At 41.3% G+C, this 27568-nt stretch overlaps 1 protein-coding gene across 1 annotated transcript in view; it reads left to right on the top strand.

Moving 5' to 3' along the window:
- LOC133128722 (receptor-type tyrosine-protein phosphatase S-like) overlaps positions 1-27568 on the top strand; it is a 205929-nt gene that overhangs the window by 106596 nt on the left and 71765 nt on the right. Inside the window, exon 6 of the mRNA XM_061242447.1 lies at positions 10217-10405. Coding sequence (XP_061098431.1) covers positions 10217-10405 — 189 coding nt within the window. The remainder of the gene's footprint in view (positions 1-10216; positions 10406-27568) is intronic.

The following is a 27568-nucleotide window of genomic DNA, read 5'->3' as shown; positions in this document are numbered from 1 at the left end:
TCCCCACACGCTCGTATGAATAGCAGTACTACACGGCATGCTGCGAGGGCAGATTGCTACACAGGCTTTTGAGGCAGCCATCAATCCGGGCAGGGAACGGGTTGGATCTGCCCAATGCCGCCGAGCAACACGCTGGCTGGGGTTCAGCACGGCCATTTTGTAAGGGTAGCGACACTAAGGGGAACGTGGATTAGCAAGGCAACAGAGAGAGACGCCGACGGCTCCCTCGGTGGGGGGTGAAAACCAAACAAGGAAACGAGCCAAAAATATACCTCAGCTGAACAAATAAAGAATAGGGACGCATTTCCAAGTCGTTTACAGAAGGAATGTTGAGTTTGTGGTGAGGCAAAACGTTTGGCGGTGGTGTCCAAGCAGGCTTTGACTGTGTAACAGGCCCAATGAAAGCAATAAGCAACAAACTGATTACTGAAACTAAACTAATTACCCTCAGCCTCTAGCCTCTGCTGTGTGTATGTATGCGAGGGCACTGCTGGTCAAGGTCTGGCAGGTCTCTCGGGTACTGGTGGGAGGAGAACCAGCTGACCGCAATCAGTAGTGGAGCAATTCTGTGTAGTCCTCCCATCATCCCAACTCCATTTCCCACAAATCCTTGCCCCTTTTACTCAGCAGTGCACTTAATGTAATGTAATGTTTTTTTTTAATGACATCGCCAGTTATCTCCTTATCCAAGCCGACTCGCTATTCGTGTACGTATTCATATTTCATTTGTACAGATACGGCGTTCTCTAATCAACATCCCGCTCTTGTGCTGTCATGTTCGCGGAGGCAGCGGGGGGGGAGGAACCGCGGCCTGTCCTCCTAGACCGAATCCGTCTGATAACCGAGCTCCCGTTTTCCCGAGCGCCATCTCTGTCTGACTTTATGCAGCAGCAGATGTTAATATTTAAAGAGCGCTCGGCTCCTCAGCCTTAAAGCGCGCGTCACGCGCAAACCGTGGTGACGCAGCACGCCGATCGACTGGCGCGGATGCAAAAACGAACATCTGTTCCTCAGACTCCCTGTTTACTTGTCCCTGCTTTTTCGGGACTAAAATCATATTGGGAACTGCTTTTAAGTGGCGGCTGATGTCTGCTCGCTGATGAGTGCTGCGCTCCCGTTCACAGTGTGTTTACCGTGTCCCAAAATGGGCTATTATTTTTGGGTGTTTGACTGAGGGGCAGACCAGGGGCTTGTACCCATAGGTAACATAATTTCGGGGTTCATGCATATGGGGATAGGTGTTTTGGTGATATGGTAAAAATGAGTTTTGCTAGCTAATGTTCTTTTATTTCTTTTTTTTCTGTGGACCACAAGAAGTGAGGTTGAAGAGAGACTTTAAGGTTGGTGCACTCGCGCACACGCGCATGAGGTTATTGCACTGATGTTCCTGACACTTCAGATTGTATTGCTTTTATTGCAGTGATAGGCTCTGTGGTTGTGACCACATTGTTGTTATTGCAGTTATGTTCCTCACACTTCACATTGAATTAGCCCTTGCAATGATGTGCTCTTTTATGTGGTTCAGAATATGCTGTTTTTATTGTACCAATATGTGACACTGGTTCAGACTGTGTCCTGATTGTCTCCTTGCTTGTCTCCTTGTTCCCGGAAATTGATTGAGGACATTGAGGACACTTTAAGGACATTACAATACGTTAATCCTTTTTTTCGGAAAGGGTGATGTACAAATGATCAACCTGTGGATCCACCACTGTGGATCCATCTGTAACTGACGTGGCTTCAAAATGTTTGAAGGAGTAAAGACATTCCATTTGCCTATTTCAAAATGTTCTTGTCCATTTCTCGCTTCCTTTGCTTACCTCCCTCGATTGGTGGTGCTAGGAGCAAGGAAACGAGGCATAAATGTACAGCAATAAAGAGTACAGTTAAAGAATACACACTGCAATTCTTGAGTCGGAGCGCTAAGGTAAAATAACAGTGTCCTGACTTTTGACCGTGAATTCTGTTCCTTACCCACGATTCCACATGCCCATCCATCACAGTTTTTTTTATTTTTTTACCTTGTCTTCTCTTGGTGCAGTAAGCCCCAGCGACTGCACTCGGCACTTGTGACCCCCGACTCCATCAGTTGCATTAGATAGTTGATGCAGTGCGATATGACAAATGTGAGGTGAAGTCGCGCAGTGCATTCTGTTGAACGTGTTCCATTAAACCCTTTCAATGAATTGCTCGTCGAAGCTAACAAAGACTCGCCCTTGTATCCACGCCAACTAATGCAACGATTATTACTCGCCGTCGGTTATTCCGTCAAAACGGATCATCTTTACGCTGGGGGCTACGCGCCCCTCCCGCACCATTACTGCTGATACTGTCTCGGCTCATTAACGTCCAGCGCGTCTTTCTCTTCTCGTCCGTCCTCAGCTTCTTCGCATTTCTTCCTACTTTCCCCTTCACCGTCTGAAAATGTCTCATCTTCAGCTCAGTGCGCGTGTTTACATACTTTCCCTCTCATGGCTGCCCCCCACCCCCTATGTTTTTGAAGCCCTTGCTTCTCACCACCCCTTCCCATTAGATTCCGCCTTCGCAATTAACAGCAGCGAGCAATTACCGCTTGCAAAAATCCGCGTGCCTCTCCTTTCCTATTTGTGCAGAATATTCGTTAATTTGAAGCAGCGCTCGTGGAGGTGTAGCCTGCGTAGCGATTAACCATGTAATTATACAGTGCACAGGGCTGGGCCATTGTTCCCCTCAATTGTCAACTGCCACAGCTAATACCAGAGGTTGCTGTTTGTTTTCCTCTGAGCTCTACATTCGTAATCAAGAAAGGACGAGAGCTCGTACACATCCTCCCTTAGTTATGCGCGTGAGAGTTTAAACCAGTTTAAAGCAGGAGTTTAGAAGGAACACTGTTCCAAAATGAGACTAGGTGGTTCTCTTTCCAGCTGAATTGCATTATAGCTGGAAATTGCACCTGTCCTCGTACACATTTTTTTTATCTCTCATAATGTAAGTGGTCCTATTTTTATTCGCAATTCAAAAATGAAAAAATTGGCTCACTCTCAAAGAGTAATTTCACGACCTCCCTGTGCTGTGTCTCACCTGTGGGGTGATGTGAAGCTCCCAAACACCTGCCCAAAGATTGAGATTTTTCCCTGTAACCTCTTGTGTTCAGGCTGTTTTGTTTCTGTTCTGTTGATATGTCAGCAAATTCACGACAGGAAAGAATCAATGAATAGATAGCTGTTATGATCACTGGCAATGGCTCCTCTGGCATTTGGGTTGGCCTGCTAAACTGATGCGTTCACTGCAAACTACGGTGTTCTTGAAAAACCGCAGTCTCTGCTCGCCTTCTGAACCACTACTGTCTCGGCCTTAATTTTCACTCCAGAGGCAGGGCGTGACTCCCGGATTCAGGGGGCAGCTGCACACAGTTCATCTCTAGGGTGTGAAGAAAATCAATTGAAGTAGACCATTAGGCACACACGCACTCTCCCACACCTCAGTCCTACATTTGAACAAATCACCGTTGAGCTTACTTAAGCCCAGAATCCTAGCAACGTGATGGCAAGCGCACAGCAGTCCAGAATTAAAACGCTTCTGCATTCTGGCAAACTTCCAGTCTGGCCTCCACTTCCAGCATTGTGGCCAATTCGCTTCTTGTCAGAAGTGACTAAAATTGAAAACAAGTGGTGTCCACTGGCTCCACTACATCATGCTAAAGCCTGCTTGTCGTTTTACTTGTCCACCATCAGGTTTTGGAGTCACCAACATCACTCTAAATCTTGCCTCATGGTGATAATGTAATTCCCAAAAGATGGAATAGATTGAAAGATGGCCAATACATTTTGTATTATTAAAACTAACTGTGCTATTCGTACCCTTGACTTTTCCCCCTTTCACATGTCTGGCTCAATGAGGGCCATGGGGATTAGAACATCACAAAGAACAGGCATTACTGGAAGCACAGAGACGGCTCTCCAAAATGCTAAAGCATTGAAAATGGCCATTATTGGCACTAAACCTGTATGTCATTTTGTGGCTATGGAAATGCAGCTGATTGCAGATTTGCATAGTTTTGATCTACACTAGTTAAATTAAAATTAAATGTAAATTTATGTGTAGTGATTGAAAAATGTGTTGTTTCAGTATTCATAATGCTACGCTTATTGTGTATTTATTGTGTGTGTTAGCCTATAGGCTTAACAGCTGCTTTTCTGTATAGAAAAAGATTTTGTGCAGAATGTCTTTTGGCACATTTCTTTTGGCCCCAGGCTATGAAACAAATAAACTGTTGTTGCAAATGCTAGCATTGCCTAGTCTGGTCACATCTTGCTTGGAGGTGGTCTGTAAATACAAGTGCAAACCCGTGGAGGGTGTGCTGTGCTCTGAGCTCGCTCAGTCCATTACGGTCGACCCTGTGCGGGTCCAGAGTGTTTTTCTCCATTATTTTGTGTCGACACCACGTCGTCTGTGGTGACCAGGGCAGATTCCCAGAGGGGCCCATGTACCCTCCGTAGCCAGCACCCTACCCCTTTTCTGCCTGCCCTTTCTATTGTGCGAAATAACCTGCTTTTGGTCTGTGTGCCGAGTGAATAGCCGAACGCTTCCTCGTTCTCTCTGGTTCTCTCACAGGCCTGTCGCTAGCTGTGTGACAAGGTGTAATCAGTTAACTCGATTATGACACTGATAAAATTTAATTATTTCTGGAAGTGAAAATAATACCGTGGGTGATGAGAAGCGAGAGGTGTGTATGACAAACACGCCATCAGCAGCGCCAATCCTGGCGGGGTTAAAGGTCGCTTTCCATCAGGCATACTAATACAAAAGGACATTATAAATGATGCAAAGTGGCTTGTCCGTATTGACTAGCTAGCGCACGGCATCTGTTTTTATCTGATTGGTCAGTGAGTATGGGGGCTCTGACAGCTGTAGTACCACCCCCATGTTGACTGCTGTACCCATTTAGATGCATATTTCCTGTGTATAAATCTGATATTAATTTTAAATTGCAGATTGTAGATTCTTAAATTAAGCCTGGGAGTGAGAGTGGCAATCTGTGTTGCGCTAATAAGCTACTGCATCTCATCAGAGGTGGGTTTGTAAATAAACAAAATGAATGAAGAAATCAAGTAATGAAGTCCTTCTGTATGTGCTTGTTTCGTTTGTCGTATATTTAATATGGAGGCTGATCGTCATACTGCCTAATGTCTTGTTAAGCATTTGTTTATAGTCTGTCTGAAGACAGAGGTTCTGATTGCCATTTTCTTTTTAATCAACCTGTACATCTGTAGTGATTGGAATACAACACATTTCCTTAAGCAATATATCCACCATTTCACTCAAGAAGACTGTCTACTGACTGTTTTCATCTTGAGTGAAAATGTTTGAGTGTGGATCTTTTAAAACTGTGGTTGATGATTATTCAAATATTCATAAAGGTTATGAAGGGGACTGCATTTTCCAGAGCTTCCACGCAAAGATTACAATATGCAATATTAAAATAACAGAATATGTTACTTGCTTTTATATATATATTTTATAAATTCAGATTTTTTCCTTCACCAATTTTTTTAATCAACTGCATTCTTCTGCCTGACTGATGAAAGTATGACTATATGAAGACATGATGTGAGCTCCAGATTGGAACGGACAGTTCTTCCAAAGCGACTCATTAGCCGGTTTTACGTGACCACATGCTCATTCCCAATTCAAGGTAACCGTTCCCCACTGAAGTAACCACTTCACTTAATCACATCATGTCCCCCAATGAATGTAACGGTGACGCAATATCGCCCATTCCTCCCTGAAGATAACTACGTCTCAATCGCATTCATTTCCCTGGAGGTAATCGCATAAAGTCAGCGTCGGTGATTTATTTCAACAAGCAAGCTGATCACTGGAAAGGATTTACGCGCGTCGCTTTCAGAGTGACATTTAGCAGGACCACAATTACGGATAATTAATGGACGCTCTCAGCGCGAGGTCATCTGTCAGCCCAAATGCCAGGCTTCCACAGTCGCCTCTCAGCAACGTCGTCGAAAAATGTAAGCGCGAGACCAAAAAAAGTCAACGGCTGAACCATTAACGCATGCTGCAGATAGGCTGGTTTCGACGCTAGGCGTGACTAATTGGACCGTTGAGTTGCAGATGCTTTCAAGATGATTAATGTCAGGAAGAACCTTGGCAGCAATGTTGCTGCTAGGTCAAGTGGAAACGCAAGTGCCTGGTTGTGTAATAAGGCCGAAAATAATTAATAATCAAGGAGATTATTGGGGTTCATTTAGCTACTGTATTTGTTGGGATGATGTCATCATCATTTAAGTAGCAGGCAATGAGTCCCACAATTATGCTCTTCCAACTGATAAGCCAGCCACGCAAACACTTGATCCAAATTGTCCAAGTGCTGTACAATAGGTTGGTGTCTCTGAGTCAGCTGTTGTGGGGCAGTTTTGAAAATGTGTGAGGTGGAGCAAGGTCAGTTGAAAACTTCAACTAACTATTGTAGACAAGGAAAAAGTATATTTCTCTGAAGCATTCATGTTTTAACTTTGGTGTGACTTTCTAGACAAACCACTCTTTGGTGGGGATCTGCAATGGCTAAAATTGGAGAACAGACAAAAAGGATACTACAGCCATTATATTGTAGCGCATGCAACAACAGGTCACATTCACTTTAAAGTTAGCAGATTTTTCTCTGACTTGTCTCACTCAGGGCAATTTCCTATATTGTGTACAAACTGTCAGTAGATTTAATGGAATTGAAAGAAAACAACAGCTAAAATAAGCAGTGTAAAAAGTCTTTAACAAAGTTCTTCTTCAGTTAAGGGCAAAGTTTAGTTGGATTGAGTCTGGACCCTGGACTTTCTGTCAGCAGATGAAGTCATGGCACTGATGTAATTAACATCTTATTTTTTATAAAAATCTTCTTTAAGCAAAAAAAATACATTTTTAATAGCTTTCAGAGGAGTCCTGTTGGCAGACAGCCAATTGGGTTGAGACAGGCCTCTTTTTTGGATCAGGGAACATTTGCATTTGGAGATTCATCAACAGGGGAGATGAGAAGGTTCACGGGAATGCTGATAACTGAATGCTGCTCCTGTTGAGAAATTAACCTACGTTTCATTTTGTTCTTTCACAATGCCCTGGTGGGACCCTGCTGCTCTCTGTAATGACATAATTGCTGGGATTCCACCCACTGCACTGTTCATTGTTGCTTTCGCTTCCAGCCGTTCTCCTTGCCTCAAACAGCGATGTCCTTTTGATGTACTTCCGTGTGCGTCAAATCCGATTGTTCGTCAGGCATTCGGGTCTAATTGTGGCTGTTAGGAAATGGTATAATCAATCCCTCATCCCTTCTTGCGATCAAAGCCTATCGTCTGTCCTTCAATGCAATAAGTTCAGACTGTCGTAGTACTTGAAGATGAAAATGGAGGAAATGCCTCACTGAGTATAGAAGGTGGTTTTGAAATGCATTACATATTACATTATTGGCATTTTGGCAGACGCTCTTACCCAGAGCGACGTACAGTTGATTAGACTAAGCAGGAGACAATCCTCCCCTGGAGCAATGCAGGGTTAAGGACCTTGCCCAAGGGCCCAACGGCTGTGCAGATCTTATTGTGGCTACACCGGGATTAGAACCACCCACCTTGCATGTCCCAGTCATTTACCTTAACCACTACGCTACAGGCTGCCCCTGTATGTATGTAGATGCAAATGTGGAAATGTAGTCACCGTCGTACCTTTCTCACAGACAACCCAGGATACAGACTGGGTATTGAACCCGGGATTCACCCCTGGTTGACCCATTAACACCACACGATGGTCCTGGGAATGTCCCAAGTCCAGACCCTGGACTTTTCCAGGTCTACATATTTACTTCCATATCAGTCACTGCTAAACAGGGCTGTCCTGTCTCCAAATCAGTAAAAGTGAACGTTATGTTCCAATGGATTGTTCTGTAGGCTATATATTATTTCGCTGTCTACACTCAGTGAGCACTTTTTTAGGTATTTATTATTTTTTTTTTACTTATTGAGTCTTCTGCTGTAGAGGTTTGACATGTTGTGTGTTCTGAGATGCTCTTCTGCATATCACTGTTGAAATGTGTGGCTATTTGCTTTACTGTCACCTTCTTGTCAGCTTCGACCAGTCTGGCCCTTTTCCTCTGACCTCTGTCATTAACAGTGCATTTTTGCCTGCGGAACTGCTGCTCCCTGGATATTTTTTGTTGTTAGCAAACTCATTCTCTGCAAATTCTAGAGACAGTGACAGTGCGTGAAAATCCCAGGAGATCAGCAGCTTCTGAGATACTCAATCCACCCTATCTGGCACCATCAATCATTCCACGGTCAAAGTCACTGAAATCACATTTCTTCCCCATTCTTGTCCATAAAAAACAGCTGAACCTCTTGACCACATCTGCATGCTTTTGTGCATTTAGGTGCGTCCACATGATCATACACTGATTACATTTTCACCATTTAATCAGTGTATGCTTTGCATTAACAAGCTAGTGTACAAGTCTACCTAATAAAGTGGTCACTGAGTTTAAATAAATACATAAAATAATGAAAGCAGACGATCGTAGGCAGTTTTGTTTACTGGAAATTCAACGTGGTGGACAGTGCACATGATCTGGTAAATTTTTCTCAGGCAATCTTTTGATGTGCAGAATCTTCCTGCTGTCATCAGCATTGTTTACTAAAGAGGAATGCCAGATCTAGTTGCTTCTTCTTACATATTGCATAATGACGTTTTGAAATACAGAAAGAGTGTTTCTTGCCTGAGTGGAACATTGATAACATCTCAACCAGATAACCTGCAACAGCCATAGTGCAGTTCCTTTGAGGGGGAGAGACATAACCAGCATTTCCAGATGATAAATATTAAATTATTGTATGAGGTGGGTGTTAAAATGATGGTTTTAAAAGAAAAGTGTCGTATATAGTCAAGTGAAGCGCTTGGCTAAAACTAGCTTCTTTCTCAACATGAATTTTATGTTTTAACAAAATATGAGCTGCTTTCTCCAAGAATGAATATTTGCAGCACAAAAATCCAAACAAAACTAAAGGCTGGCGAGTTCTACTGTTTAATGTGCTCAATTGAATGAGACAACTGTCAATATACAATTAAATAGCTCAATATGTTTAATGGTACCAGCACGCTGATATTTACATTTATGTTCAGAAATGATATGCTTTTAAAATGTTGAGTTGTGTTCTTTACTGTAAGGACAACATACCTTATTGAGTGCATGATCTAGCCTTCTAGAAATTGGCTGGAGAGATATGAAATATATTTTAAAAAATTACTTTGAGTGCAGCTTGATACAGGTTGCCCTTACAGTTTTTAACAAAGTTCTGTTCAAAGCCCTTACATTTCCCAACCCTGATTCTTTAAACATTGTGGCGTACAATAAAATGTGAAGCTGTTCATGAATATCATTATTCGTGAGATGACAGTTATCGCTGTGTGATTTCTAGTTTTTTTTAAGATGAGTTTTGGAGGAGTAAATGGTCTGTTCTTGAAATTTAGCCTATATTAAAAATATGAGCTGCCTAATACTAGATAGTAGTAGGTAGTGAAACCATATATTGTTTGTTATTTCAAGTATTTTCTTGAAATAAAGAAGGACACAACTGATTTAATATTAAAACACGATTTAATACAAAACTTTAACAAGCACCGACATACACTACTAGCGTATCTCCGGTGGTACCAATGACGTTCCTCCCCCTTTCATACCAAAGCCGAGCCGTGTCCATCACGGGTAATTTCTAGGTCGAGGATATCCCGTTGCTTCGGTGTGAAAGGGGTATTACTGTATCTTGGCCAGGGCATACTCACAAAAGAGATAGTCATCTCAATGGAACCATCCATTTTCTCAATAGTAATCTCAATGAGGTAATCTCAATAGACACTGTGGTTCCATTGAGATAGTAATCTCAATGGAAAAAAAAAAATTCACTATACTAACAGTTTGGAAAAGACATTTCTTGTTTTATTTGTTAGATTATGAAAAAATATGTGTCTATTGTGTGGATGTGTGTGTGTATGTGTGCTCGTCTGTAATTAAACTTCAACTGTGATCATCATCCATCATGCTGTCAAGTTAGCTGGGTAGAACCCATTTATAATGAAAAGTGCCAGATATTACTGATACCTCTGGTGATGTGATGCTACTGTTTGCGTGTTGCATATGGTCTGTGAAGGACATGCAGTACTAATTGTTTGTGAACTATTTCTTTTTCAGAGGACCTGCTACCAATGGGCTTCCCAAACATTGACATGAGCCCACAACTCAAGGTGGTGGAGCGCACGCGTACGGCGACCATGCTCTGTGTCGCCAGTGGCAACCCAGACCCAGAAATAACCTGGTTCAAGGACTTCCTGCCCATTGATCCCAGTGCAAGCGGTGGGCGAATAAAACAGCTTCGATCAGGTAAGTGTGTGGAAACTCTCAGCCGGTCCCCTTGCGTGTATGCTTAATGTATATAAAGTAAACAAAGTTCACAGGAGTGATATATGCCGTTTTTGATGTTAGGATGCTTTGAACCACTAAAATATTGCATTATTTGGAGCCTGGGTACTTGAGAAGTTCAATTGTTGTGTAAATAGTAGTTGCAAATGACTGAGAGAGAATGGGTCATCTCATTAAAGAATTGTAGTGTGAATACCATTGTGATTTATGGTTCTTAAAAGTTCTAGGTGTAGATTTATCCATCTTTTTTTGGTGCAACCCCCCCCCCCCCCCCCCAAACGTGTTAGGCATACATTTTATGGGCTGCTTCATGCGTATTGACTTGATTGCTTAAGACCTATTCAAAAACAGCCAAATTATGAACCTTGCAGATATGCTGTATTTATATAAATAACTCTAAGCTGAAGCCAGTTTGATGCATCTGAAAAGAAAATAGCAGAGAAATGTGTATTCATATCAATAATTATGAGATTAAGAGATTAAGATGTTATATCCTTCCATTTCCCATGTCTTTGCTTGACATAAAAAACAGAAACGGATAAACTACTTAAGAGTGGTTTATTTGTCTTATAAATGAAAAGCAACAGAGATATAGACTAAATTATAAATAACATCCCTTCTACCAAGAATAAAATGTCACCTCATACCGAAGTAGCATTAGCCTTGGATTTTGTCCTTGAAAGTAATATTACACTTGGGCGCTGTGTTTTTTTTTGGCTGTTTGAAGATGCTGCACTCCCTTTAGAGGGGGGTGGGGGGGGTGGGGGTTGGCAGTGACCATCTGGAAATGTTGTCATGTCTTTATACTGGAGGACAGCAGGCGACCTTGGGGGGACTCAGGTTGAGTTTAAGGGTGGTTGAGTTTACCCGCAGATGCAGATGTCTGTGTTGTTGTTGGCACCCGATCTGCCTCAGAGCCGGGGCCCCAGAGGGCCCACGCAGGTCCGTGGAAGGGGTCAAAACCACACGGGCCTGCAGCTCTCTGTGTGGCATCTGTGTTTTCCGAGGGGACCCGAGAGAAGGGTGATTCACAGTCATGTCTCACACGCTTCAGTACCGGGGTTTGCACACTGCTGTCCCTGAGCTTAATGAAGAGTCTCGCACGCCAGCCTCCATTTTGAAGTGCTCTTCTGGCAGAAAAGGAATCAGTAGTGGACCTTACGAGAAGGATTGAGAATGCAATTATATTTATTAATATTTTTTTTGTGAATGGTCACAAACCTACATCTGCATACGATCTGTTTAATAGGCTTTTGCTTGATCGAAACTGTTTAAACTCTGCAACATTAAGTTCCATAATTGTCAAGCTAGATAGTTCTTATTTTCTATAAACTGAAATAATTCTACTATCATGCAGTCTACTAACTTCCATGATACTAATGAATCATGAATTTATTTTCTCATTCTACTATGTGACTGTGTTGTGCCCTAGGCTGTACTGGGAGTGCCAATAGTAGAAGTTTAGAAGGGCAAACTTGCCTTTACAGACTTGGTGTAGGCACCATTTAGGACCAGAGTACATGAGCATAGTGGAGCGGAAACATTTTTCATTCGGCCTTCTCTCTCGCTCTGACACTTCAGCCCCTCGAGCAGACACTAGGCCAGCAGGCCAACGCATGTCACCGTGGTGCTAAACAGACATAGCTAGCCAGGGAAAAGATCGCATTTCCAAAGAAAAGAAAGTGTGTAGAATGTGTAGAATGAAATATAATGATGGGCAGAGAGCTAAATTTGCTGGTTATTAGATTAGATTTTAGCTGATCTGAAATGTTTATTTTTTCATGTGAGGGTACTACAGTGCACCAGTGAAGCATAAAACATGGAGTAGGATTTGAACAAAACACGTGTTCTGGACACGAGTAATCATTGTCAAATTGTATTTATATGGCTTGGGACAGAGTGAAAGGGCTTGGCGTAGTGCTTAAGGTACATGACTGGGACACGCGAGGTTGGTGGTTCGATCCCCGGTGTAGCCACAATAAGATCCGCACAGCCGTTGAGCAAGGCCCTTAACCCTGCATTGCTCCAGGGGAGGATTGTCTCCTGCTTAGTCTAATCAACTGCATGTCGCTCTGGATAAGAGCATCTGCCAAATGCCATTAATGTAATGTAATGTAATCCCATTAAGGATTGGTTATTGTGTGGTAAATGGAAACATTGTAAATTCATTTATAATTGTTTTTCTTATAACCCTGTAAGGGGTGGGTTATTTATGACAAGACATGGAAATAAACTTAATAAATTTATTAAATCAATCATTCAGCAGGTACAAAGGTAATGGACAGGTTCATTTGACACCTCTAGACAGTTTTACCATTTTTTAATAATTGTGCATATTGGATTGTTATATAATATTATTTTGTAACATCTTTGAGAATATTATCACCAAGAAATATTCCTTGGAGAAACCAATCTGGTCTTATCTTTTTTACAGAAAGTATACAGACCCAGATTGTATTTTTAATGGATAAAATTGCCATTTTTGTCCGTCGATCTAGGCACACACCTTTCTATATAAGGTCCCAAAATTCACACTGTGTTCTCACTTCGTCATTTTGGGTTATTGAGTGTAGATTGATGGGCAAAAGTGACAATTTTATCCATTTAAAATTAAATCTACAACACAAAGTCTGCAAAAAGTGAAAGAGTCTGAATACTGCTACAGTCACTGTATTTTACAAGATTTATTTTCCATTATAGCACTGCTGTTTAACTGGTCTCCAAATGTTAAGGCGCATATTATCCTTATGTATCTGAAAGGAAGCCGTTCGCTAAACTAGGCAATCAGTGGATCCTTAAAATGTTCATAGAAAGTTGTGTTGACTTGGAAATCCATTGAACCCTGGGGTTTTTCCAGACTGAAAGGAGTTAATTGCCTGGATTAAGTTTTCCTCTGAAATTATACCCTCATACAAATTCCTCTTTGAGTTTTGTGGCATATTTGGGAAAAGTGAGTCATATACACTAACAGTTAGAGGAGATATCTTTAAAGGAATATATTTAGTTTCTCCTATCAATACCTCTTGGTGATTTCAGTGTTACATTATTATTATTGATGATCTGCTGCGATGTCAGTTTCAAAAACAACTTTCTGCATTTTCCCCTTTTCCATCCAGTTGCCTTTTTCTTAATATTGTTGTTCTTGGGATAAACTTTCCAGTATATACAGTGTATATACACTCTGTGACCACTTTATTAGGTAGACATGTACACTAGCTTGTTCATGCAAATATTTAATCAGCCAATTATTTGGCAGCAACTAAATTCATAAAAGCATTCATGTTTTTCAGACCAAATGTCAGAATGGGGAAGAAATGTTATCTAAGTGACTTTGACCGTGGAATGTTTGTTGGGGCCAGACAGGGTGGTTTCAGTGTATCAGAAACTGCTAATCTCCTGGGATTTTCACACACAACAGTCTCTCGAGTTTGCAGAGAATGGTGCGAAAAACAAAAAACATCCAGTGAATAGGATTTCTGCCGGCACAAACACGTTGTAGATGAGAGAGGTCAGAGGAGAAGAGAAGTCAAAACTGACAAGTCCTTTTCTTTCGTTTTTTTTGTTTTCATCATTTAATTCAGGCTTTTAAATGCCCTCTAAAAGCATCTTTAAAAACAGCCCATTGAACCTGAGGATCCAGTGTTATGAAAAAGATAAATAATGATCTCTCTTGTTTTTGCTATAAATATATTATTATCTAGTTTGGTTAAATTTACAGTATTCGGCACCCTTTGGGATTTCTTTGAACACTAAATGTAGCATGAGACGTTGGTGATCTCATCTAATGACTGTTTCTGTTGCTTTTGGGTTAATAGAGTTTTAAATAGTCAATGTTATTTATTTATTCATTTATGTTGGATTATTTCCATTTCCATGTACGGAAAATGCCTCCGGTTCCAAAAGGGTCACATATTCAAGATTAAATTTTGCTTTTTCCATGTGCTATTGTCCATAACCTGCACATCTTTGAGCAAGAAAGATCAAATAAAAATATGTCACACAAGCTTTTTAATGAATTACTGAAAGTCAAAGTCAATTCGATAGGGCGCACCATTTAATCATCAATAAAAAGCTATTCAAACACCACTATTGAAAGAAATATATAACAAAATTGGGAACATATAGTTATAAGTACATTTGGTTGGTTGGTGGTTAAGGTACATGACTGGGACCGGCAAGGTTGGCGGTTCGATCCCCGGTGTAGCCACAATAAGATCCACACAGCCGTTGGGCCCTTCAGCAAGGCCCTTAACCCTGCATTGCTCCAGGGAGGATTGTGTCCTGCTTAGTCTAATCAACTGTACGTTGCTCTGGATGAGAGCGTCTGCTAAATGCCATTAATGTAATGTTGTTAATGTTTTACAATATTTGCCCTTTTTTGCAAGAGAAGTTAACAGATTTGTAATGGAAATTAGTATTTACTGTGGGAACCCAATGTATCTTTAACATATTCAATTATGTAACTGTTTGACACATTTGAATAATTTAAGAAATAAATGTTTAAGGTGATGTTCTGTATGCAGTAAAAATCACTACCTGAGTATTTTTATTTTGTCTTTGAACTGCAGTTGGGGTTTCTGTAGTATTACAATATGTGACGATAATACAAGTACTGCAATATTCAATATTCAAAACAAATCTTGACTGAATTAGAATTAGAGACAATATTCAGTAAACTGAACCCTTTAATGTACTGTTTTTCCCTTTCTGTATTTTTCTTATAATGTTCTGAAGCTTTTGGTGAGTGGGTCCGCAGTCCTTACACTGCTTTGAAATGCATGCTCTCGGTTCCCTTAATGCCTTCCCTATTTCCTTTTCTCTCTCTCCTTCCCCCTAACATCCAAAGCGCACTCATCCCACTTGCTCCTTGAGAATAAAAGACGACGCCTGATGATGAGGATGAAATAAATTAGTGTCCATATCTCCCCCAGCTCCTTCTGTGCTATTAGAGTTCCACAGAGCCATCTCACTGCGCCGCTTTCAAGGCAAAATGGCTCACAAACTTGGAAATAAAGTAGAGCTACTCATTATTCGTGAAATATTTTTGAACAGCAGAAGCAACAGAAGTGGCGTGGAATTGTATTATTTGTATGCAATGCAGTGGCTCTTGTCCGAGGAGATAAACTTCTGCTGGAAATGCACTGAAGCCATTCTGCCTAAGCACCTTGTTTATTAATCAAACACCACTTGAACATTGAACTTTCTGGTTACAAAGCAGGTTCCCCAACCAGAGGTTTTAAGGAGACGGCACGCAGTATTTTTTGCACTATTTGCTGCAGAGTTGCTCTTATTATTCAAGTCATGTTTGACCTGTGATGATATAAATAAAGCAAATGGAAGTCATAGAACCATGCGCACAGTCCTGAGCTATCAATTTCTGAAGGACAGAGGGAGAGAGAACGGTAAACTGCAGAGATGCAGCTAGCCAGAGCCGCAGCATGGCAGCCCATGAAGATGCAGCAGGGCTGAAAAAATCATGCATTGTGTTGCTTTGAAGTTTAGGCTTACAAGCAAAACTGCTCCTGCCCCCACAATTTCCCTCACACAGCTGCAGGGTACGAAGCAGAAAGCGAGAATGTTGTGGCTCCCAGGTCGCAGGACTAGCTCTCAGTATAGCGACGCACCCCATACACCCAGCAGCGAAGATTGATAACAAGCTTTTCTTTGGAAAAGGCCCAATAGCAAATTGAAGTGTCGTTCCTGAAATTCAGTTTTTAAAAACCCAGAGTGCCTGAAAGGAGCTCGCTGTCTGGTGAGGGAGAAAATGTGAGGAGGCAGCAGCAAATTTTCGGAGCTAAACCAGGCAGCTTCTTTTCCACCCTCCCTCCCTTCCTCCCTCTCTTCCAGCTCTTCTCTTTTCCTCCATCCAAAGCCAAACATTATCTGAAGAAATAGCTCCGGGTCTGTGGCAGTGCTACTCAACTCCACGTCCTGCTGGCCGCAGTGTCTGCAGGTATTTGCTTCAACTGTGCGCTACACCACCTGATTTCACTAATTAGCTTATTATCAGAAGCAAGCAGGTAAAGTATTTAGTGAAATCAGGTAGGGTAGGGCATGGTTGAAGTAAATGCCTGCGCTGGTCTATAACATATAAAAAGACTTGGAGAGCTTTGTATCGAAGTTTGCGTTCCCCTCCAGATCTTACTGTATGTTTGCTTCTGCTATCGTACATAGTGAAGTCATTTACCAGATTCTTATCGTTCTACCGTGTTCTTGCGATGATTCCTCCACCCCCTGCTGTCAGAAGTGGATGCAGAAGAGCAGAGAGCCGCGAGAACTCTCTCAGATCCTGAAGTTCAGGATCCAGGGCTAGAGAGGCAGAGCACTGCTGTTTGAACAATCAAAGCGCAATCTGTCAGCCAGCACAAGCCATGCTGATGAGGAAATCGCCTGGAACCAAACACCCAACACGGCCATCGCTTTCAGCCAGGTCAACCCCCTTCCCCCCCATCTTTAATCTTGTCTCTAAAGAACCAAGCCCGTGGTTTAGAAGCCAGTTTTCTTTCTGTCTTCAGGGGGAATGGAATTCTTCAGTATGCCTGCACACCAGGCTCTTCTCCTTGATTGAAGATGCAGCCTTTAGCAGCTTCTCAGTCTAGCTAGGCGTGTTCCAGTGGATGATATATGGAACACACCCGGGTGTGTACATGCTATTTCTACAGCCTTTCCCTTGAGCCTCAAGCGAAAAAAAAAACATTTAAATGGTCTGAGCCGGTAAAGGGTCCTGCTGAGGTGAAACCTCGTGCTGGGTTTGATTGTTTTTTATTGTGGCAATCTCTTGCTCTAGTGGAGGGGGGAGGCCAGAGGAGGGGTTGGTGACTGATGGGTACACTGGCAGAGGCAGAGAAGTTTAGGAGGAGAGGGGGAGTTCAGCGGCTTGATTTTTTTCCCCAGACAGCTGCCCCTGTGTGTGAGTCTGTGAGCGCATGTGTGGGTGCATGTCTGCGTGTGTGCATGTGCGTGTGCATAGTTCGAAGCACTGTCGAGTGACACTTGCACGTAGCATTGTACATCCTGCCACCGGTGCATTAAGAATCCCTACTGTAAAATCCAGCTGTGCCATCCTGAAAATTGAGCTGGTCTAGCTGGGTATGAGCTGGTCAACCAGCTAGTGCTAGTAGCTTGTCTGAGCTAGTAACTGGTCAACCAAACATAGCTTGAGCTGGTCAAGCCTTGTCAAGCAGGGAGCTGGTCTGAACTGGCCAACCAGCTACTAACTGTTTCAAAACCTAGCATAAGCTGCTTTTTTCCACAGGTAGCACACTGTCCTTTGCCTACCTGACTGCTGTACAGCATTCTACCTCTGTGTTGTCAGGAGTGAAAGAATCAGAATAGTATGCTGTCTAATCTCTGCCAAGACGGTTGGATCAATCTGGCCCCACAGGAGGAGTGAAAAGCTGTACAGATGGTCAGTGGATGCAGCCTGAATCACGTCCCTTTGTGAAGCTGCCCTGCCTTCAGTCATTTTGAGAGGAAGCCATTCTCTCAGTGAGTGAAAGGTCACTGGAGATGGCTGCAAAGCTTGGTTTGGATACCCAGAATTCAGGGTGACTGAAGGTCAGTCCATGAAAGGGAGCTGAGGTGTGAACAGGAATTACTTCTGCCTTTGAACAGGAAGCGATCCTATTCAAAGGCACAACACGAACTCTGTCTGCAATTTGTCTGCAGGTGTAAGGACTACAAGGTGCTTCCATACAATAGCCTGTTACGACCTTGTTACTCAATTTCCCAGTGGCCCTTGGGTTCTTCCTCTCAATCAGGCCTTAAAACCATCACAGTTTCTGACCTTTATCGCTGTCAGTGCAGATGTAGTGGAAGATTTAATCCATGGCCACATACTAGTCTGCTTCTCCAAGGAGAACGGGTATTTCTCATCTGTTTAGTTCTTTTTGATTTGCCCTTGATGTAGTTTGTCCTAAGTGCAGTGAAATCTTTTCGGAATTTAAAACCACACTTTGAACTCCCTGGAACATTTCCTTCTCAAAAAAAAATGTGTCTCCTGCTTTGAAACTTTGGGTCTGAAACATCCGCATTGATATTTTACCAGTCGCTCACAGAATAAATGGAGGTCTATGGCGTTTTACCAAAACAGTTTGCTAAACAGGTTATTTCTAGACAAACTAAATAAAAAACTTTGGCTTAGGTTGTCAGGGCCCTGTACAATTGCACACTGCCTGCAATTGTTTTGGTAATCCAATGGAAAACAACTTTTAATCAGACTAGCGCCGGTCAGATGCGAACCACTCTGAGCATAACATGATGTAATATTAGCAGCTAAGCTAACCTTAGGCAATAAGGTTAGTTGGCTAAGATTGATTAGGTAACCTGCTACTTTGACCAGCTAGGTATTTATATCTAATGTTAAATTAGAAGTTATAGAGTACTTTAACGTTAGCTAATTACTACTACTTGTCGCTAAAATTACTGGCCTGCTTCCTGCTCACTTCCTGTTGGGTGGCATCTTCCTACCCTGTAAAATAATAATAATATTGGATTTCTGTATCTAATTACGTTACATTACATTAATGGCATTTGGCAGACTCTCTTATCCAGAGCGACGTACAACGTACAACAATGTACAACAATTTTTAGTTGAATACCTCGGATTGGTGTAAACCGCTAGTTAGCTGGCTTTTTGACGCATCCCTTGGCTAACGTGTTGCTTGCTATCTGTATTGTGTTGCTTTGCTTAGCCTATGCGAGTAGTGTCACATATGTAGCCATACGTTTAAGTAGGTTGATGAAACTAGTCTAAACACCGGAGGATCTGCAACTTTGAATAAGTTGATCAATAAAGTCACAATAAATAGCCTCTGCAATGAGATCTGAATCTAAGTTGGACATGTTGTCTGTAATAAGAATGGTACTCCTTAATAGAAATGGCCATCGATATCAAGAATAACCTAGCTGTCTGGTGCTAGCGTTAACAGTGATATAACGTCAATTTATTCCAGCTACCATGTCGTGGTTAGAAGCAGTCTAAGGCTAGGTGCTTATATCTTTTGATGTCCTTAACCACCACCTCACAGCAGACTTCAAAGCACCCGCTAATGTTCGACTAGGCTGTATTTAACTAATTAATCACGTTTATTTTCCCAGAAACACATCAGCCTCTGTGTTTACTTTAGTAACATTATCCATGAAATTGCATTCAGACAATGGAACACATAACAATATTGTCATTATGTGTTGCTAGCTAACTTTAACCTAGCTATAGGTTAAATTGGATTGAGGTTTGGATTGGGGAACATTCAATAATGTCAAGTGTTAATGTTTAATTACCTAAATCTTCTAATTTGGTGGAAATGAATGATCTGACATGGTAAATGGTAAATGGTTGGCATTTATATAGTGCCTTTATCCAAAGCGCTGTACAATTGATGCTTCTCATTCACCCATTCATACACACACTCACACACTCACACACCAATGGCGATTGGCTGCCATGCAAGGCACCTACCAGCTCGTCAGGAGCATTTAGGGGTTAGGTGTCTTGCTCAGGGACACTTCGGCACAGCCCGGGCAGGGGATCGAACCGACTGCCAGACAACTGCTCTTACTGCCTGAGCCATGTCGCCCCATGCTTTAACCCCTTAAGTATCGCCCCCTTTTCATAACGCAAGCTTGAAAATGACATACCCAAAATAAAATGGTAAAAACTATTCTTGAATCCATTTGACTACAGGCATAATCCTGGTCTCTTCTGAAACATAACCATATGGGGCTTGTTTTCCAAGAGTCAAAATATTACTAAAACATATTACAGATTTTTTTCTCACTGAAAATATTTTCTGTTTTTGAGTGGATACAGTTTATTGTGGCTTTTTAGAATTAGAAACTAAAATGCATTTGCTTTGCTGGACCCTTGCTGTGAAAAGGACACTGACATTACCTTGATTTATGCCGTCTTTGGGTTTCCAAAATGCAGAGAAGATGAGGTCTCCCCACGCTTGTTTTGCCATCCACATGTTATAAAATAAGGAACTGTTGTCGCTAAAGCAATGACATCTTTAAAAAGGTTTATAGAGATATAACTGTTAGTTTTAACGCTTTCAAACTGTATATCCTGTTACCATAGTGATTGAAAATTGCACAATATTAATTTGATACAAATGTGCTAAGATAAGCATCAAAATACTGTTGCCTTTGAAAAGAACATCACATGTAATACAATCAAAAGTGCTGCTTTTGTTTGGAACTAGTGAGACTGTCCGCCATTGTTGTAAAAAAAACGGTCCCACTGAAGTGAACGGAGTTGACGCAACTCTCTCTCTCTCTCTCTTTCTGGGTCTTGGGAACTTGCAGGAGGGACAAAGTGAGGTTTCAGATAATACAGACCAGTGATTTCCAACGTCGATATGAGAGGACAACTACATTTGCAGCTCATTAGTTGGATAATAGTAGGCTCAAAAATGCAAGCTCAATTCCCTAAAAAGGGAAATTCAATTTCAATTACACTCATATCCACTGCAGGGTTGCTCACGTTTTTAAAAATAATTACAATCGTCTCTGAACATGTCATTTATTAAGAGTGCCAATAATTCTGGAGCTCGCTGTACTCTGCAGGCTTTCCTGGTTGTAAAAAAAGTACAATGTGTGCTGTTCTTTCTTCAATGTTTTGATTTCCAACCACTTTTCTTAGATGGGGGCATGTAGGTGTGGGTTGTCTGGAGTGTTGACAAATGAGATTACCGGGCTAATGAAATGTTGGGTGAACTATTCTGTCATCCTTGACATTCTCTACACTCTCGAGGAAGGCAGAACTGGAAGCACCATGCCCACATTATGTATGTTAATGCGCAGTGCAGCGGAATTACATTGCCTGGCAGGAGAGGCTGTCAGAATACGGGATAAACCTGCATAAATTACGTTTCATTTAAACCCAGCTGAATTTCAATGCCGTTCCAAAAAAAAAAAAAAAGGAAAGCCAGCCCAGCGATGAAGACTTTCAAGATGGCCATGATGTGACAGCGATCTTGAAGGAAATGTTGATTCTATTCTTTTGGGTTTGAGTAGCCAACACCTAATTCTCCCTGCCTTTCTCACTGCTCACTGAGTCGTTGGTAAAGTCAAAAAAAGAAATTGAGAAATGGGTCTTATTGACCCATCCATAATGGGTTAGAAAAAAAAAAAAATCCACCCACATATCTTCACTCAGCTGTATTACAGGGATAGGACGATAAGCTTATTGAATGGGATCAATTCTGAATGAAAAAGTGTGCATTGTAATAGTTTTAATACATTGGTGTCAAGTTTTGTGTAAAATGCCTTTGTTCAGAGGGCAAATAGGCAGTTAAGCTTCTTGGTGTTTTTCACGGCTGCTACTCCCGGTTATTTCACAGCATTCACTCTGCAGTCTACCTCCATCACCCAGCAATTGGCAACAAATTGCGCGTGCGAAACGTAGCATGACTCACGGATTTAGCGTTTGCATATTGGCTCTAGCAGGATTCGCGGTGGCGTTTGTCATGATTGTAGCGCCGCGTCTCAAGGGAAGGTGCTGGAGCCTCAGCCCATGTTGCAGCCGTAGTCTCCCCGCGGGCAAAGTGTTATACAGTCATTTTTCCCCAAAGAATTGCATTAAATTCCCTGCCAACTGACAAAATGTTGCTATGTGCTAAATGGCGAGATTACCGGCATAACCGGCATTACCGCCGTAAGCTGGCCAGTGGGCCTGTGGCACGGATCATCGCGGGGGTTTACGAGGGCATTACAAGCCAGCAGATGGAAACTGACATCGTTCGCGTTGCGCTTTGGCCCTATTCCGGTGCTCTCACATTTAACAACCTTGGGGAGGTGTCCGAGCTCGCTCTTCGGACGTGCGTGAAGAGGCTGTACGTTTCCACCGTGCGCGTTAGCCCTTTGCAAGGTTTTTGTCCACGGTGTTGTCTCACTCCTTCTCCTCCCGGTGTTTTTCTTACTATACAGTGTCTGCTAATTAACATGCCCTTTCCTCCAGTGATATAAAGGACAAACTTTAATTTTTCAGATGATAGCAAAAACAGGGTTATGTGATAATACTTTGGCACTTGACAAAAGGGAGCCAGTTTTAACCCCCTGGATTTTGGCAAGATTCCCTTTCCAGAATTCTCTGCATTGCCATCCATCCTTGTTTGTCGTGACAGAAATATATCCTTATTTAACCTTCCTTTCAAAATGAAGTTTAAATAATTAATAATCAAATTGAAAAAATAAAGAAAAACACTCAAATTACATATAAATTAAATTACTCAGTGAAATAACATGAGCAAATGGGTATGGTGAAACATGAGTGTTTTGGGGTCCAACGGGGCAGGTTGGGGCAGGTCGAGTATGCTGTAAGTGGTGGCTAATAATAGCTGCTGATATGTTACCTTTTGCACTGTCCCTGGCAGCAGCCATTAGCTTGTTTTGAGAGTTTTTGGTCTGATGTAAAGCATCAAACAGATCTCCTTTCTCAGTTACTGCTGCATTTAGTTCCCTTTAACCATCATGATAAGATCCTTAAATCTCAGTTTCTGACCCATGCGCCAGCATTACATTACAGTTATTTAGCGAACTTTTTTTTATCCAAAGTGACTGACATTTATTAAACTATGCAGAGGCCAATCCGCCGAAGAGCTCCACTGATCTTACTGTGTCTACACTGGCGCTTGAACCACCAACCTTCCTGGTCCCAGTCAAGCACCTTCGCCACTACACTGCTCATGTATGCATAAGACTAGGACAGGGAAATGATTACATTGAATAACAATAGTCTCTATTGTCATTGTCATCATTATCAGTTTTCTCTCAGCCATAAGAATTCATGACTCAAGCACCATGACTGTAAGCTTCAAGCATCAAACATTTTTTATTTATTTCTTATTTGGCTTCCTGCCTTCACTGCTGTAAAATAATGAACAATATTATAATGTAGCCCCGTGTGAAGGATGCTAGAAGTCTTCTTGCTTTGTTTTGCGCAGGAGTTAGATAATTCATTATTATATTCTGGTCTTCCTGAAGACAGACTGTGATGCCACTGGCTGTACATGGTCTGCGGAAAACCACAGGGTTCCAGAGTTGTAAAAATGCAATCTCAGACAATACACAGTGAATAATCATTTTAAAAAGCAGGACGGGTGAGGTGCATATCGCAGCCTGTAAGGCAATCCAATCTCAACCATATGCGATTCCTCCTGTGTGGGCAGGGGTTTGATCCCTGCCATGGCACTTTCTCAACTGTGTTCTCTTCTCTATCTGTTACCGTCTTTGCTTTCTTCCTTTCTGAAAGTTAGAAAATGAGGCAAGACTTCTGGAAAGCAGAGAGTGTATGGCGGAACTAAGTATGGGGACGTCGAAGACATTAATAGAGCGAGGATTGCAGCGTTTTAAACACGTTTTTCGTCATTACGCTATGCATTAAGCTTGGTACTGCGATGAAGATACAGAATGCTTTTTTGTTCACAAATGATGTACACAAAGATGTGAAGCCTTGAGGGTATTGTCCTGCTTTACCATGCATAGTATTTTTATGTGCGATCACCTGTTTAGCAGACTGGTTTTACTCTTGAGGTAAATAAGCTTGTTCAAATCCAAGGTGCAACAGCAGTAATACTTGGAAATTCTAGTGCCACACACTTGCACTAGAAAGTCCCTGCACGTTAATCCTTATCTTCAAGGTATCACTGTGGGCCCTTTTAATGCAGTAATTGATGGGAAACAGACAAAAGAACATGACTTCATGATTAAGAACAAGTTTGTTCCTGTAAGGGTTAGTGTCAAACCTGGGGTGTCCAGTCTTGTCCAAAAAGAGCAGGTGTACATTCTAGCTTGAAGACACACTGGCCCTTCTCAGACTTGACAACCTTTGAATAGTGAAATGATTAATTGAGATTATTAAGGTACCACAACAAGTTGATTGCTTAACAAGTAGTTGTAAAAAGCCTTGTATCAACCTCTTGGTCGTGTTGAAGGACAGAACAGCAGGTTAAAAAAGAAATGAGGAAAAAACCATTAGCTGCTCACTTACAAAACAAGTGGTTTTAATGAATTATTCACAGGAGTCTGCAAGACCTAACTTTTTTACATTGTTTTAACTAGATGGTATCTATAGGCTGGCTTGCTAAAACACATTATTAACTGTCTGCTGTTGAAAAACAAAGTAATCAGTCTTAAAACGGAGAAGACTGAGCCAGAATGAAATAATCGTATAAATGAAAGGAAGACTGGAGATATATCAGCCACAGATGAATTACATGGTTTTGTGACGAGACAAGATTAGGGAGATGAGGAGTATTTCAGAACAAGAATTCACAAGCCTATTTCTTTGGGGTATATTTCATGCAAATTTCATCAGAGTACATATTTTTTTTATATCAAGTCCTGTTTACTGGAAAGAGTATTTACCATCCTGCCTTTTCATCCTGTGCCATGCCCTTTATATCCAATTATTGAGCTATAAAGATAATTGATTGTACGTACAGTATATATATTTAATAGAAAATTAAATTGTATGTATTCTTGTATTAGTTGTGGTTTTATATGTTTATGTGATTTAACGTGTACAGTACAGTTATATTTTCTATGAGTAAAGCAGACCATTTTTGCCAGTTTTCTGTGGAGTTTAGTATTACTACACCACATAATCTCATTTACCTCAGACTCGATATTTCATGTAAGGACCGAACATATGTTATAGCCACTGACCAAAACCACAAACCGAAAGTTGTAAAATATTGCTATCAAGATCAATTTCATGTATGATAAAATAAATGTAGTTAAAAGTTGAAAATGACAGCTAAGAGGTATAAAAAATAGAACATTAATTGGCTTGGCTCATGTGCTGTACTCTGTTCCAGCAAGCTCTGAGAAGCTCCCGATGACTGATGGAAGTGTAAAAGAAAATGCAGCTATAAATAGACTAAAGTTAAAAAGAAAAAAAAAATCCAGCCTTGGGGCCTAGACATTCTCTCTGAACTAATAGCTGCAAAAATGTAATGATGTCTTTTGGGACCGCACATTCCACTGTTACTGATGAGAGAAAAGTTTTTACCAAGAATTGCAATGCTGAGAGAGATGAATACGCTTAGTTCTTGCCACCAAAAAAAAGAGAAAAACATCCACACATGGATCTACACATGCTGTATACATGCTGCCGTGATTGAGTTGTCACTTGATTCATCATATGTTGTGTTTTCTACATCCATTGTCATGGATTGCTTGTAAGCACTGGGGTTGTTGCTGAAATCCTTCACTTTCAGTTACAGAAAGTGCTATTGCACTGTTGCTATGGAACAGCGTTAAGATTCATACATATTCTCCAGTGGCAAGACAAATGCTAATGTGACCCAACCACAGACAGCCAGTGTTGCTGAGTTTATAGGGTTGACGTGCCCAGGAACTAAAATGGTTTCTGTGAGAATACTTTGGCTGTTTTTTTTAAATCATATATGGAGTTTTGGCAAATTCGGAACAGTGTGGAAGCTACAACTGCCAGGTGTCACAATCACTCACCCAACGAATTCTACAGTATTTCCGCTGCAAGGGGATATTTTATTTGAATTGAGAGAGGTGATGTATGTAAATAAATGTAAAAGGATCAAGTATGACTGGTTTGATGCATGTATGCATTATGTACTATATCTTGAACTACTGAATACATGAAACTGAAATTATAATCCTTTTATTGGTCCTCTCTGTACATTTTTACAAATGTAATTTAGACATAACCCTTACTTTGGGTAAATTATCTACTTGTAAGCGACGTGCGTGTGCGTGCGCGTGCGCGTGTGTGTGTGTGTGTGTCAGAGAGTGGGTGAGTGAGCCTCTTGAGTGTGGCCAAACACAGTCCCCTTCTTCTACCTGCATAACAAAAGCATACCCTGCAGCTTCATAGGATGCAGTGGATTAAAAAACCCTTTTCTTGACTGGTGGCAGTATGCTGGGACAGAGAACGAGTGAAAGAAAATAGACAGGGACACATCACAGCAAGCTCGTAGGCCAACTGAGTCAGAAACCCTAATTATCATGGCCTTTACTGCTTTGTAATCCGAAATGAAATGACAGGATTTATGCATTTCTTTACATTTTCAATGAATTGATTCATTCTTATTTTTAAATTAGAGCAGACAGGCTGCCCTCCTTTCAGATTTGTATTTATTTTATTCAGTTGGGCAAAGCAGAGGGATGAACGGATAGAGGCAGGAACACAGTGCAGGAAGTGCCATGTCGGGACATCAGGGCCCCCACCCTCACAGTGGGCAGTTGTAGCTGAGAGTCAGCCACCCTGCATTCTGCCCAACAAATCCTGCCACTATTTATTATACGTAAAAGCATGTTGCCCTTTATTTAAAGGGTTATCCATTATAATTATTTTCTGTTTATTCTGGAACAACTGCAGCATGTGTCTTGTGGGTGTTATTAATGTCATTTTTCTATTACATTTTTAATTTAATATAGTATGCTCCCTTAACCCTTATTTATCTTTGTTTTCTGACACCTTTATCTTAAATACTTCCTTTACCATCCCTGAGAGGATTGTTACAATCTCCGCTTTAAAGCATGCTCATTGTGGGCATTGTATAAAGAGATTTTCCTGAACTCTGAAATGGCAGATGGTTTTTCCTGTACGTGCTTGCTGGTAGAGACCTCAATTTATGTGTTGGTCCAGGAATGTTCCGGAAATGGTACTTTAATCATGAAGGAGGATTTCCAGACGTGCAATCAATGGCTTTGTTCTTTTTCAGCTTTTTCAAATTTATTTGGTGTTCATACAAACTGATATTGGGAATTTTCCATCCTAGCTAATGCCAGTCAGTATACTGCACTGCCTGTGTTTGTCAGTATCATCAATCAGTGACAAGAGAGAGTACATTAAGCAACTTGCCATGATCAAATTTAATCACAATTTAGAACCCTGAAATGTATTTAGTTTGAACTGTGTACATGACATTCACCACTTTTTCATTAAATATACCTCTACTGCCACCTTTTATTATTAATACTGCATATTTGTCCAACTATTTATGTGCAAGTTAAATGACACAGCCGCCCACATGTTTAATGTAAAATAATTGGTTGGTCGATCGAGCAACTAACGTGTTGGTGAGCTGGCTACCGAGTTTGATGCTAAACATGATTGCTAAAAGCCTTATGTTAGAGATT

Source organism: Conger conger, chromosome 5 (genome assembly GCF_963514075.1).
Source record: "Conger conger chromosome 5, fConCon1.1, whole genome shotgun sequence".
In the NCBI taxonomy this organism is placed as follows: domain Eukaryota; kingdom Metazoa; phylum Chordata; class Actinopteri; order Anguilliformes; family Congridae; genus Conger; species Conger conger.
Note: the sequence above shows the minus strand (reverse complement) of the source record. Positions and strands in the feature narration are given on the sequence as shown.